Source organism: Bombus fervidus, chromosome 8, assembly GCF_041682495.2.
Source record: "Bombus fervidus isolate BK054 chromosome 8, iyBomFerv1, whole genome shotgun sequence".
In the NCBI taxonomy this organism is placed as follows: domain Eukaryota; kingdom Metazoa; phylum Arthropoda; class Insecta; order Hymenoptera; family Apidae; genus Bombus; species Bombus fervidus.
The window spans coordinates 14894397-14906741 of NC_091524.1; the positions used below are offsets into that span (position 1 = coordinate 14894397).

Genomic DNA, 12345 nt, shown 5'->3' on the forward strand with positions numbered 1-12345 from the left:
TCATATAACTAGAGTTCGTATTGGAAAAAGATATACTTAAATGCTTATATATGTAAGTAAAAAGTTACTATTACCTTCCTATTTAGTAAAGACTCTTGATAGATATTTATACAGTTTCAAGATATTTGCATGAATCGGTTTATCATGTTAGATTCCAATAATTTTAAAGAGAGCATATATGTATATGTATAGTGTTAAGCGTTCGTAAATCTAACAATTAGATTCAAAGGATCTAATTTGATGAAGATAGTAAACAAATTCGTAACGACGTATGAAACAAAAACGGCGGACATCATGATGAGTATTATTGATTTTTACGACCGCCATGAAATAATAGAATTAGTAATTTATTATTTAAAAAGTATTTTAAAAATATTTGTGATGTAGCTTATTTAAGATTTAGCATTTACTTTAAACGGGATTGTAATATTTTCATTTCAACTACTTGTAAAAAAATTAAATAATCATCAATGAAGTGTATTACCCTTATATGTACACTTACATGTATCACTTGCGTCTAATCAGAAACGTAATCAGAAATTTAACATTAAAAAAAATGTAATAAAAATTGTTAATTAGCGCAGTAACATCTTTTTCTTAAGTATTTAATACGGTGATTTATTATTTAAAAAAGTAATATATTTACGTACATTTCGTATCGTATCAACGAGTCGACGCTCAAAAATCGAAAATTTCTACGTTTTTATAATTATGTATTTTTATTAATGGTACGCAATTGAAAATATATGTACAGAGTAAATCTATTTATACATATCATATAAAATACAAATACAAGAATAAACAGAAAGCACAATAAATTTTGTAAAAACACGATCTACAATTCTTTTAATCCCAATATTTTATTTTTGCATCCCAACCGGCTGTGGCTAATCTCGAAGGTTCATGAGGATGCCATAATACGTCGATACAAACACCATCATGTGCTTTCCATTTTTTATACAATTTTGTCGTTTTCCAATCCCAAATATAACATTTTCCATCCGCATCTCCCGATACAAGGTAACTTAAAATTAGAATAAAGGAATTAAATTGTGCCATGCCAAAAGAATTTTACATGAATTAATAACAATTTTATTACCTCATGTCAGGAGAAAAATCCAAACCGCATGCATAGCCAGCGACCATGTGACCCGTAAATGTTTTCTTACGATTCATTTTAAATCTGTTTAATGCTGAAAATATAACAATTTTATTATCCATGCTCTGACATGCCAGCCACTTTTGATTAGGAGAGGGTGTCACTGCTGGCATAGAATGCATCGAAGGATCAGCTATGTATTTCATATCGACCGGTATATCCCATTCCCATACTCTTAGACTTTTATCGTCCGAAGTCGTTACAAATCTTCGATTTTCATCTACGAATGTTATCGTGTTCACAGCTCCCAAATGTCTGTCATATTCTTGTGTTATCTCACCGGACCGTATATCCCACTGTAAAAGACACACATAATTTATTATCTGTGAAATTGACATTTATAAAATCTCTCAAACATCAGAATATGATGTTTATGACTTACACAGATAATCTTTTTGTCACTGGTCCCTGCCACAAACAAATGTTGCTTATCTGGATCAGGATTAAATTTCACACAGTATGGAATTTTTCTGCTTGTAAATCGACTTATGCAAGCACCAGTTTCTGTATCCCACAATTTTACATAACGGTCATATCCAGCAGACAAAAATCTTTTCCCATCATTATCAAAGCTTATGTCTCTTACAGCTTGACGATGACCATAATAAGTTCGGATACATCTTCTGTCTTTATAAACTTCCCATAACTATAATTAATACCATATAAACAACATTACAACTTGACATTTGTTTTTCATATTACTTTTCACAGAAATTTCGAATACATACCTTCACCCTACAATCCATACTACTAGAAAGTAACAAATGCGCAGTATGTGGGAACCATCTGATCTGTGAAATACCTTTGGTATGTCCCTCCCAAGTATGAATTTGTGCTTTTGGTAAGAAACATCTGTCAGGTGGTGACTCTGACCTCAAATTTACCCCAACATCCTGTGGCGCATGTAAAAATGATCTGCCCTGATAATCCACACTATCTTTAACTAAAAAGAGTTTAATCATAATTATAAAATTTCCCTTGTTATTCAAATAATTTACATATTTAAAAGTTATCACGATAGTACTATGTAATACTGTTTTTTCTTCAAGTGGTTTTTCCTCTGTTGGTTTTCCCCTTCTGTTTCTTTTCGCTAATATTTCTTCTAATTCTGCAGCTTCTTCCTCAGTTGGTTTGATAATTCGTTTTTCATCTACATATCCACCCCATGGACCCAAGAATCCTTCAATATCTGCAGGATCATCATTTCTGTGACGTTTTCTTTTGTCAGAAGCCCTTAATGTTGTACTTTCAAATACAGTTTTACCACCAGATTCTTCAGCTGCATCTTTTGCACCAATAATTGTTTTACCCTCGTCTGCACTACCATCTACAGTCGGATCTAGTGCATATCCTATAAAATACATTTGCAAAAATCTATAATCGTATTGCAATGCACGGTTCCTTTTAAGATTTCTATCATTACGCTATTATTATTATAATACATACCGTAACTGGCAAATGTTCTTCTTTGATTTTCAAACTGAAACTCACTTATATGAGCTTTCTCTACATATCCAGAAAGCATATTTTTTACAGCACGTTGCTGTTGCGTTTTAAATGGATTTTCTGGACCAACATCCGGTGCAAAAAGTTCTTCATATTTAGGGTTGTGCATTATTTCTTTCACAGTTGAATCTACATGATTCATACATAACTCAGTTCCCTGTAGTATAACGATTATAACAAGTATTAATTACTGTACTATTTAAGAGAATAATTTCAAAATTATTTGTAATTTTAAATAATCCTGGTTGAATCAATGCAACATAAAACTAATTTTTAACCTATGTAAATTAATGAAAAAAATTTATCAACGAATATTCACCGTTGGTATCACTTCTGGTGCAGAACAAATTTGCATATTTATAGATGCAGTCAAATTTCCCGCAGAAATAGAATTAACGACAGAAACGTTGGTAGAATCAACAATACGGTTAACCTCCTTGTTTTTAAATTCACTCTCATTTTCAGATTCACTGTTATCATCACTACTACCATAATCTTTCAAAGCAAGCATATTGTATCGAGAAACTTTCGTGTTGTGCTATATGCTTAAAGTCAATCAGAAGCACTGTGAAACAAAACAATTGTTTACGAGGAAAAGACCTATTGTATTTTATTCGTTTTCATATTCTGGTTTGCATGCAATAATGTCAGACATATGTAAGTTAACTGGCGATTTATGTATCACACGAAAACGTTATAAACAGGAAACATACATACAAATGTATATACACATATTATATTAATAATTTATACGAATTACTGTTGTAATAGGAAAACAATGCATAGAAAACGACCTACGAATGATATTAACTTGTTAACAAAATTCTCGGAGATGCTAACCTACATCCAGTAGAAAATGAGTAACACTGGTAGCGCTTCGTGTTTTATTCCGGATCTCAAGTCATCATACTCCGATGAAGATAACACGTTGGTGCGAAATCTGTCAGGAATGAATTTACCTGAGAAAATTCTATTCGTAATCGATACGACAAGGGAGAGAAATTGTACTCCTTTTAAACTTTCTACAGGAGCTAGCTATATGCCTCTGTTTATGATAAAACGAACTATTGAAAATTTTATTTACATTAAATCTATCATTCAACATAGTCATGAATATGCATTAATGATTTTGAATTCTCACAGCTCTCAATGGATATGCGATTTTACCAATAACACCAACAGCATTGTTAATCACTTGAATCTTATTAATGATGATCTTTTAGAAGAAGATAAAAAATCATACGATTTTGGGCAAATGTTTGATGAAATACAACGAAACTTACCTCTACCAACAAAAGAACATGACACAACTGTTCCAACATTTGTTGTCAGAGTAATTTTAGTGTATTCACGCTCCAACAGTGTACCAAAATTTCATATTGATAAAAAACCTTTAGATACTCTTACAAGAAATCCATATTTTTTTATAGATGTATTGTATGTACATGAACCACCTTGCTCAGAAAATTTATGCGAAGAAGTTTATTCTGAAATAGCAAAATTGGATACAACAAATTTTTCATACATATTAGAAGTAGGAAGGAACGCAGCAAAATTGCATGACAGTATGGCTAAATTACTGGCACATCCCCTACAAAGGCCACCTCAAAAAGATGTATGTTATGCAATTTGTCCATCTCCTGGTTCTCAAGAAACATGTAATAATATTTAATTGTATAACTTCTGTCTTCTGAAAATTGTTAAAAGGAATATTAATGTAAGTTTAAAAAATATAATCATTGATGATACATGCAATAAATAAAGCTTTGGAGTTTAAGAAACCTCTCGTACTCCTGATATTGTTACATGCTATATATACGCGATCAATATAAGCGTTTCGTTCATCGTTTTTTTGTTGATCACGTCATAAATTCTTTTTCCTTACAGTGATAAAATTAAAGAAAGATGTTAAAGTAGCTTACATGTGGATTTACACACATATATTTGTAATACGTCGACTGTGTTTACGCATGAAAAATTTTCAACAGATTGTCACGCACGAAATATTACGACAAGGGATGGATAAAATAACATTCTTTGATTTATCATAAATTTTATATCAAACTTTATAATCATTTACAAAACAATGTAACGTAACATGAGAATATTCATCAACTATTCGCTCGCACGTATTATTAAATGTAAAAACAAGAAGTAAGTTAGCTACATACTTACTACAAATAATGTTTCTCTGGAATTAACAGTATTTAATCTTTAATAGATATGCTTATAATATTTATATCACAGCGTAGAAATACTCAATAAATAAAACTACTTACAATTGAAAGTAGATTAGAACACAAATGGACGTTTCTCCTGTTTAACATCTCCTTTTTTGTTACAGTACTAAGTAATAAAATACGTATAACGTATTCAACTTCATTTAATATCGCAGGTTGCATTTAATAATACAAGTTGTCCTTTTTAATTGGAACCAGTGTGATATCATATAAAGAACTGAAGATATATATATGAATGTTGTTACAAATCTTTGGTTTGATTTGAAAGAGGATTGTTTATGTGTCATATAAATAAATAGCTTTTCTGTAAGTGAAGTAATTCTTTTAAACGAAACTCTATATTTATGTATGTAACAATATTTACTGAAACGAATGAGACAATATGCAATTATCGACAATGAACGTGAAATATCTTTAAAAAGGGATACATACGATTCATAGGGAATAGTTACCTATATCAGATAATGCATTTTAATGCATGTACTTTGTAATATATTATCTCGATACCAGATTATTCTTGTAAGGACTAAATGTCTTCAGTTTGTTATACGATATTCTACCGTTTTCTGTTAAAACATATATCTTGCATATCAAATATTACTTGTTAACACGATTGTTTGGTGATTTCAAATAACCAAGTGAAGTTAACGTCTCACATGAGAGAATGTTACATATCACTTGTGTATCACTTATTTAACTGTAATGGGAAGATTAATACAGTATATATATTTACAAACGACCTCCGTTTTTACACAATTTTATAGACTATAGCGATAAAAGAAGAACAAGAAATCAAGAAATACGGAATAACTGAGGTGCTAGCCGAAGATGAGATATGTAACGTTTTTAGAATTTGCGGTAACACCTTTATGTATTGCTGTATACTGTTTTCAGTCGTTTTATCCAGTGTCGTGTTTGAATTTTCTGTTACGGAATTTTCCGCAGTGTTTAATAAAATGTTGGCGGGATTTGATTTAAATCGTATATCTTCAGGTTGCCAATTACCGCACAAAGGAAAATTATTTGGTACTGGCAACATATCTTTGTGTTCACCAACTTTAAAAATCAAGGACATTCCGACTTCCGCGTGAAACTCAATGTGACAGTGAAACAACCAATAGCCTAAAATTGATAAAAATGACCATAATATAAAATTTGTAAAGATATCGAACGAACGTATAGTATACTGTGCTCTGATTATCCGTCAGAAATACCTGGGTTGTCCGCATGAAATCGTACAATGGTATAACCACCATCCGGCACCGTTACAGTGTCTTTTAATGGAGCACGATCAAGATTTCGTTGTATCGCTCCCTTTTTATCCAATGCTTTTATTTGGTCAACGGTGACGTTTTTGCCGATTCTCTGCATTGCAATCACACGAAATTGATAGCCATGAAGGTGGAATGGATGATTCGCGTCATAAGAAAAACCTAAATAATTAATTATGAAAAATGAAGCAATTTCAATCTTGTGATTTTTATGGATAGATAATATATAATAATTTTCAAACCTTCATCCACTAAAACTACTTCCACCACACTACCAAGATCTACTCGGAGCACGTGAGTGCAAGCACAATAATCTTGCACACAATGTTTAACAGTACTCGCATTACAAAATTGATCTGAATCAATGAAATCTCTTTGAGATAACAAAGGCATGGATGGTAATTTCATCGAGATATGGTTTAATTGAGGAGTGAGCACTCGCTTTATATCCTTTACTAGAAATTGCATCAAGCAGACAAAAAATTTATCAAATGTTACTTACATATATGTCTTATGTTATACATATACATATATCGTATATCTATTACATCTTTGGTCGATATGGGCGGTATTACCTTGATTAAATCCATAAAGGTTGTTCCTATGAAAATGAGGATTATCTTTCTTGTAAAAGTCATAAGACACATAAAATTGATAATCAGGAGGTGCAGTATTAGATTTGTCATTTTTGTCCATAGCTTTTAACAGTGGTATACTGATACTTTTATTAGTTTCTGTACCCTCGTTTAAAGCATTTACTCGCTGAAAGAAAAAGACATTTGTTATATGCACATCTTATTGCATTTAATATGTTTACATTCGTATAAATGTAGGTATATGATGAATTGAAAAACTCGAGAAGGGTACACATAAACACACCTGATCCATAGAATCGTTGGATTCGCGTTCGTACGCAACCACACCCTTTGGATCTTTCTTGGCCGCACCTTCGTATCGTAATATAGCAACCTGATGGGCTTTGGTAAATCTTTCGTCACAATCCATTAATCCGCGAAGTCGTATCCAATAGTTGTCCACGTTTTGATGAGTTTCAACGACAAAGTCGAATCTTTCGCCCGCATAGCTTATCAAAGATCCCGCTAGAATTATAAATTCTGCGTTAAGAAATCCCTTTCCTTATCATTTTCTTTCTCCCTCTTTTTGCTTTCTGTTATACTTGTAAGTACCTTCGACGGGTTCGATATCACGTCCATCTGAACTAATTACACGTATAGTATGATTGTCGATTGATAATTCGATTGGGCAATTAAGAAATTCGGCGTTGATAAGCCTAAATCTGTATCTGGCATTCTGTAAATGTGAATGTAATATTAAAAAAGACGTGATAACTGTAAATCTTCGGCAGAAATTATTTGTTTATCTGCCTGTTTAAGATTACCTGTTTAACGGTAAATGTTGCAATTGGCATTATGGCAGATATATTCTTTCCGTGTCGATTAACTACGAAACGACCCAAACCATTAACCAATATATTAGGTGGTTTGTTATCTCCTCCTGCATGATGATGACTTAAAAATTTATCAATTCCTAATTCGTGAGTCCAATCTGAGATCAGGATAGTATGTTCGTCGATATCGTACAAGGTTTTATGCCAATTCACCTTCGGTGGTGTACGTACGATTAATGCACCGTATACTCCGTCACCTCGTTGGAAGCCTAAAAATTCGGATTTTCATTAAAAACGGTTGACCGATTTGACAAACAAACGAGAAATTAAACGTTCAATTGATAATGCTCTCGCACCTAAATGAGAATGCCAAAAATGCGTGCCTGCTTCTGTGGCAATGTAATCATAACGAAAAGTTGAACCTGGCAAAATCGGACATTGAGATACGTAGGGTACACCATCCATGTACGGCGTTTTAACATGATGTTGACCATGCCAATGCATTGTCGTACTCTCGGAATGCAATAAATTTATTACATCGACTATTATCCTGTCACCTTGGCACACCTACGATCGAGTAGATAATTTACTCATTAATAAATAAATAGATTCTAATTTAGCTATGTCTACTACGTACGTAACTATGTACGTATATGAATATCAGTTAGAGTTAGGGTATTACGGAGTATGAATTCTGCTCGAATATGCCAATATCCGTGACTAAATATGAGTTTAAATCATTTCTATCAGGGAATGGTTACAAGACCATATCGTCATATGTTATATATGGATATTATATACCATGTCGTTGAACATTCTAAAGACTATAGATTATATATAGACCAATACAATTCGATACTTTTGTAATAATTAATAACAATAAATAATAAACTAAACCAGTTATTAGTACACGTACACGAACACGAGAAAAAGAGAAGGAAGACCAAAGTCATTAAAAAATCAATTTTGATTTTTAATTTTTTACACGTTCCAGTATCAGTTTCAATCGACAGATTTATAACACGCGTTATTCGGTTGTATATCGTACATACATACCTCGATAGGTGGCCCAGGCATTTGTCGGTTTATTACTAAAATCGATCTTTGAATACCGTCTGCCGGAATACAATGTTCACGAAAGCAATCCGTGACATTGAATGGGCAATCGTAGCACGCTTTGCTCATTGTATAATAAGCTTCCAATCTAAAGACGTAACGACATTCCATCGGTGGAGCTTCGTCTTTGCAATTTCGCCGGCAAGGATGTTTCGTCCAGTCTAATTCATCCGCTATTTCCGGGTCAATGTCTCCGAATTCAAAGTCATTACGCAACGTTACAATAGTTTCTAAATAAATGAAGGATTATCCAATAATGAAAATTGTGCTAGTATTTTCACGTAGAAAGGTACTCGTGGTTCGTTAATCGATAGACGTATAAAAAAATGTTTTTAAAAATTGAAAAAAGAAATTAATAATTTCTTAAAAAAAGAAAAAACTACAGAAAAAGCTCATTTTTTATAACCTTTTATTCTAGACCAGTAATGAAAATTTAAACAACACGTTTTGAAGATTTATGGCATCTATATACATATTGAAAATTTCATTAAAATTGATTAATGCTGTTACGAGGTACAAACAGTCAAAAGTAGTGAAAATGGTGGTTTTTCATGACTTTTCGATTGACTTTTTTCAATTGATCTCGATAAAATTTTTAACATGTATATGTATAACGGGCATAAATCTTCAAACTATGTTGTTTAAATTTTTATCATAGGGCCAGATAAAAAAGTTATAAAAAGTAAACTTTACTTTTCTCCTCGTGATTCCAACTAACTGCTATTTTTTCAAAATCTTTTTTATGCATCATCTAGTGAAGCAATCCGTCTAACCTCGAAAAAAAAAAAAAGAAAAAAACCAGTTTGGTTCAATTTAAAAAAAGTTATTTTATTTTAAAGTATATACTGTATATGCTGCAGAAAATTAGAACTCTTCCATCTTTGTGTGGAAATTGAAGCGAATAATTAATGTCAACTAATTGACTTCTTTTATGATGTATGCATTCGTTTTCACTTACCCGAAAGAAAACAGCGAAGCAGTAAAAACAGCTGTATCAAAAATAATGTCAGTTTCCGATGCGTCATCTTCGGCACGATCTGCAAATTTACACAGTTGCCCGATATTACGAGCATACAAAATGAATACAATTGTTCGATAGTGCACTTTACCGGCAAAAGAAATTGTACAAACATCATGAAACAGACAGTGTATTCAATATTGATTCAAGATTGACAACGATATTCAAACAGAGCAAGATTGACAATGTGATACATTTCACTTTATCTAATCTATCTATCATAAAGAGCTGATACATCTCAAATGAGAGTTTTAAATTTCGACAAAGCAGATAGTTAACGAGGAATGATTTCGTATCGCGCATCTTACGTACGCGAAGTGGATACCAGTTTTAGATGTTTGATAGCACAGTAACAACAATTTTATCAGACAAATGACAATCTGTATCGTTAATTGTTAATGTTTTGTTAATTTTTGATAATCTGCATAATAAATCATATACTTAAAAATCTCAAAATCGATATATGTATGTGAAATGTAAACACACACATATACGGGATTATATAAGGTTGTTGTCGATACTTTCCGATCGTTTTTTATACATTTCGATATACATATGTACTTCTTACATGAAAAAGCATAAACTTACGTCAAACAGTATTTCCTTCAAGCTGCTGATGAAATGTGATTATCCGACAATTCGTCTTTACGATTGTCCGAGAATAGCCGTCAACAAATCTTTTCCTTTTAATGTTTCGTTGCAACAATATGCGGACATAATATTATGTGTCGTTTATCGCATAGAAAAAGGGAGAAAGAAAAAGAAAGCAAAGCATAAGTTTAATGATCTAACAGATCTAATAGTTTTACGATAACGTCGGTCTTCTATTCGCGTCCGCTCGTCTCAATACGTATGCGGCTGTGTAAAATCAACGGTGTTTTAAGAAAGACTGGATGAATGCAGCGATGCTCGTTTCTCTATACAAGGATTTCCTGGAGGTCACGCGTACCCCACGATTTACCAACGGTCCTCTTACTTTACCCGATTAACGTGTGTCTACAGCACGATGTAGACAACGTCAACGGTTTCGTGTTATTTCCTCTTGTAATTGTCCTTCCCCTGGGAGGAAACATCGCGGGAATTTCCATCGATATTCTTGAAAGAAATATTCTGGCGTATCGATGGATACATTATCGAGTAAACTTCCCTTTTTGATGTACCTACAATGCTATACAATGCTGCTGTAAATCAAGTTTAATGCGAATGGATGAACAGAATATTCATGAAACAGATAATTCTTAATGATATTTGCTGTGAAATTATAATTAGATTACGTAACCGTATTGTTTTATCTTATTAAAATGATAACGAAACCCATTTATCTGATACTCCAAAAATGATCTTGTTCATCAGATGAAATAGAGTCAGATTGCCCCGGAAAGAACTATGTACGTATTAAACTGTATTTTTCTATGTATGTAAATAAAGTAGAGAATAAACACTTTGAAGAATTCGCTTACTTGTTTGTTACTTACGAAAAAATCGAATACAATTAGTAATATATGTATATATATATATATATTATATTATATATACGTAATTAGTAACGGAATTATTATTTGAATTTTTATGAGAAAACTAAACGACAAAAATTCTCTGTGAAGCGAATGCGTTTCAAAGTGAATTTTTTTGAAATCTGTGAGTTTCTCAATAAATATGAATGAAAAAAAAAACAAAATTTAAAAATTTCACAAATTTTTAAATAGAAAATGATTTGCGCTTATCATAAAATCGCCCTTGATACATAAGACAACACGATAAAAGATTTCATTTTATAGTCAGAATAAGTATCACTTTTCTATACCTATGCATACATAATTACTCATATCACACTGCTTCGCACAACAATTTAAGATAACGAGTGACTTTTTACATGAAAGACTGCAACGTATAACCTGAAGTATCAATCGTTGAACGATTTAATCATCATTCGTTTTTAACGCACCTACATAGCGAAACTTTAGAGTTGAGTATGAATTTTTTCGAAGAATCTGGCGATCGAACGCGGACATGCGTCACGGTTTTCCCATCAAAATTACACGTGACATACATATACATATGCATAAATTTATGAAATCGTTTATCCCTTCTCAACCTTTATCGCATATAAATAGAAATAGCAATGATTTAGTAACGGCGACGATGACAATCGACTTAAATGACAATGATAGTTATAATTTTTATGAAAAATTTCTCACGTAACGACCAATTCCAAGTATGGGTACATATAAGTAGATATATAATACATCTAAAGATACAATCGATATATGCTTATGGAACGGCAACATTAATAATCGTATAAAGGAAATATTAATGGATATTTCTATGATTAGATCGATGCAAGATGATTTTTCCTACGAACGTTTAAACGTTTTGTTTGGACTAAAGCAAGAATTGAAATTGAAACGCGACGACAATATCAGGTACTCGTAATCAAAATGTAAAACATTTGAGCATTTTTATTACACAATTATTACATTTCTCGAAAAATGAGCTCGAAAGAAGGTCGAACATTACAAACATGTAACGAATAAAGTACATACATATGTATATAATGATTTCGTTGGAAGCATCGTAAAGGCTTGCGAAAGGAATTTGTTGCCTCAACCAGGAAATGAGACCAAGTG

At 32.2% G+C, this 12345-nt stretch overlaps 3 protein-coding genes across 3 annotated transcripts; 1 reads left to right on the top strand and 2 right to left on the bottom strand.

Moving 5' to 3' along the window:
* Positions 1-700: 700 nt before the first annotated feature.
* On the bottom strand, positions 701-3176 carry LOC139989901 (pre-mRNA-processing factor 17). Its single transcript, XM_072008593.1, has 7 exons — positions 2985-3176; positions 2606-2822; positions 2184-2510; positions 1888-2102; positions 1542-1805; positions 1100-1455; positions 701-1024 (listed from the first exon to the last, which is right to left on the bottom strand). Exons 1-7 carry the CDS (start codon positions 3174-3176, stop codon positions 847-849), a joined length of 1749 nt encoding a protein of 582 aa, XP_071864694.1. The 3' UTR covers positions 701-846.
* Positions 3177-3521: 345 nt separating this feature from the next.
* Positions 3522-4717, top strand: LOC139989909 (BRISC and BRCA1-A complex member 1). Its single transcript, XM_072008609.1, has 2 exons — positions 3522-4382; positions 4553-4717. The coding sequence occupies exon 1, from the start codon at positions 3522-3524 to the stop codon at positions 4335-4337; it is 816 nt and encodes a 271-aa protein (XP_071864710.1). The 3' UTR covers positions 4338-4382; positions 4553-4717.
* Positions 4718-5434: 717 nt separating this feature from the next.
* Positions 5435-10985, bottom strand: LOC139989899 (uncharacterized). The gene is made up of 11 exons (XM_072008589.1): positions 10307-10985; positions 9659-9737; positions 8641-8930; positions 7941-8151; positions 7576-7853; positions 7364-7487; positions 7056-7276; positions 6752-6938; positions 6419-6631; positions 6120-6338; positions 5435-6027 (listed from the first exon to the last, which is right to left on the bottom strand). Exons 2-11 carry the CDS (start codon positions 9723-9725, stop codon positions 5654-5656), a joined length of 2184 nt encoding a protein of 727 aa, XP_071864690.1. The 5' UTR covers positions 9726-9737; positions 10307-10985; the 3' UTR covers positions 5435-5653.
* Between the last annotated feature and the right edge of the window lie 1360 nt (positions 10986-12345).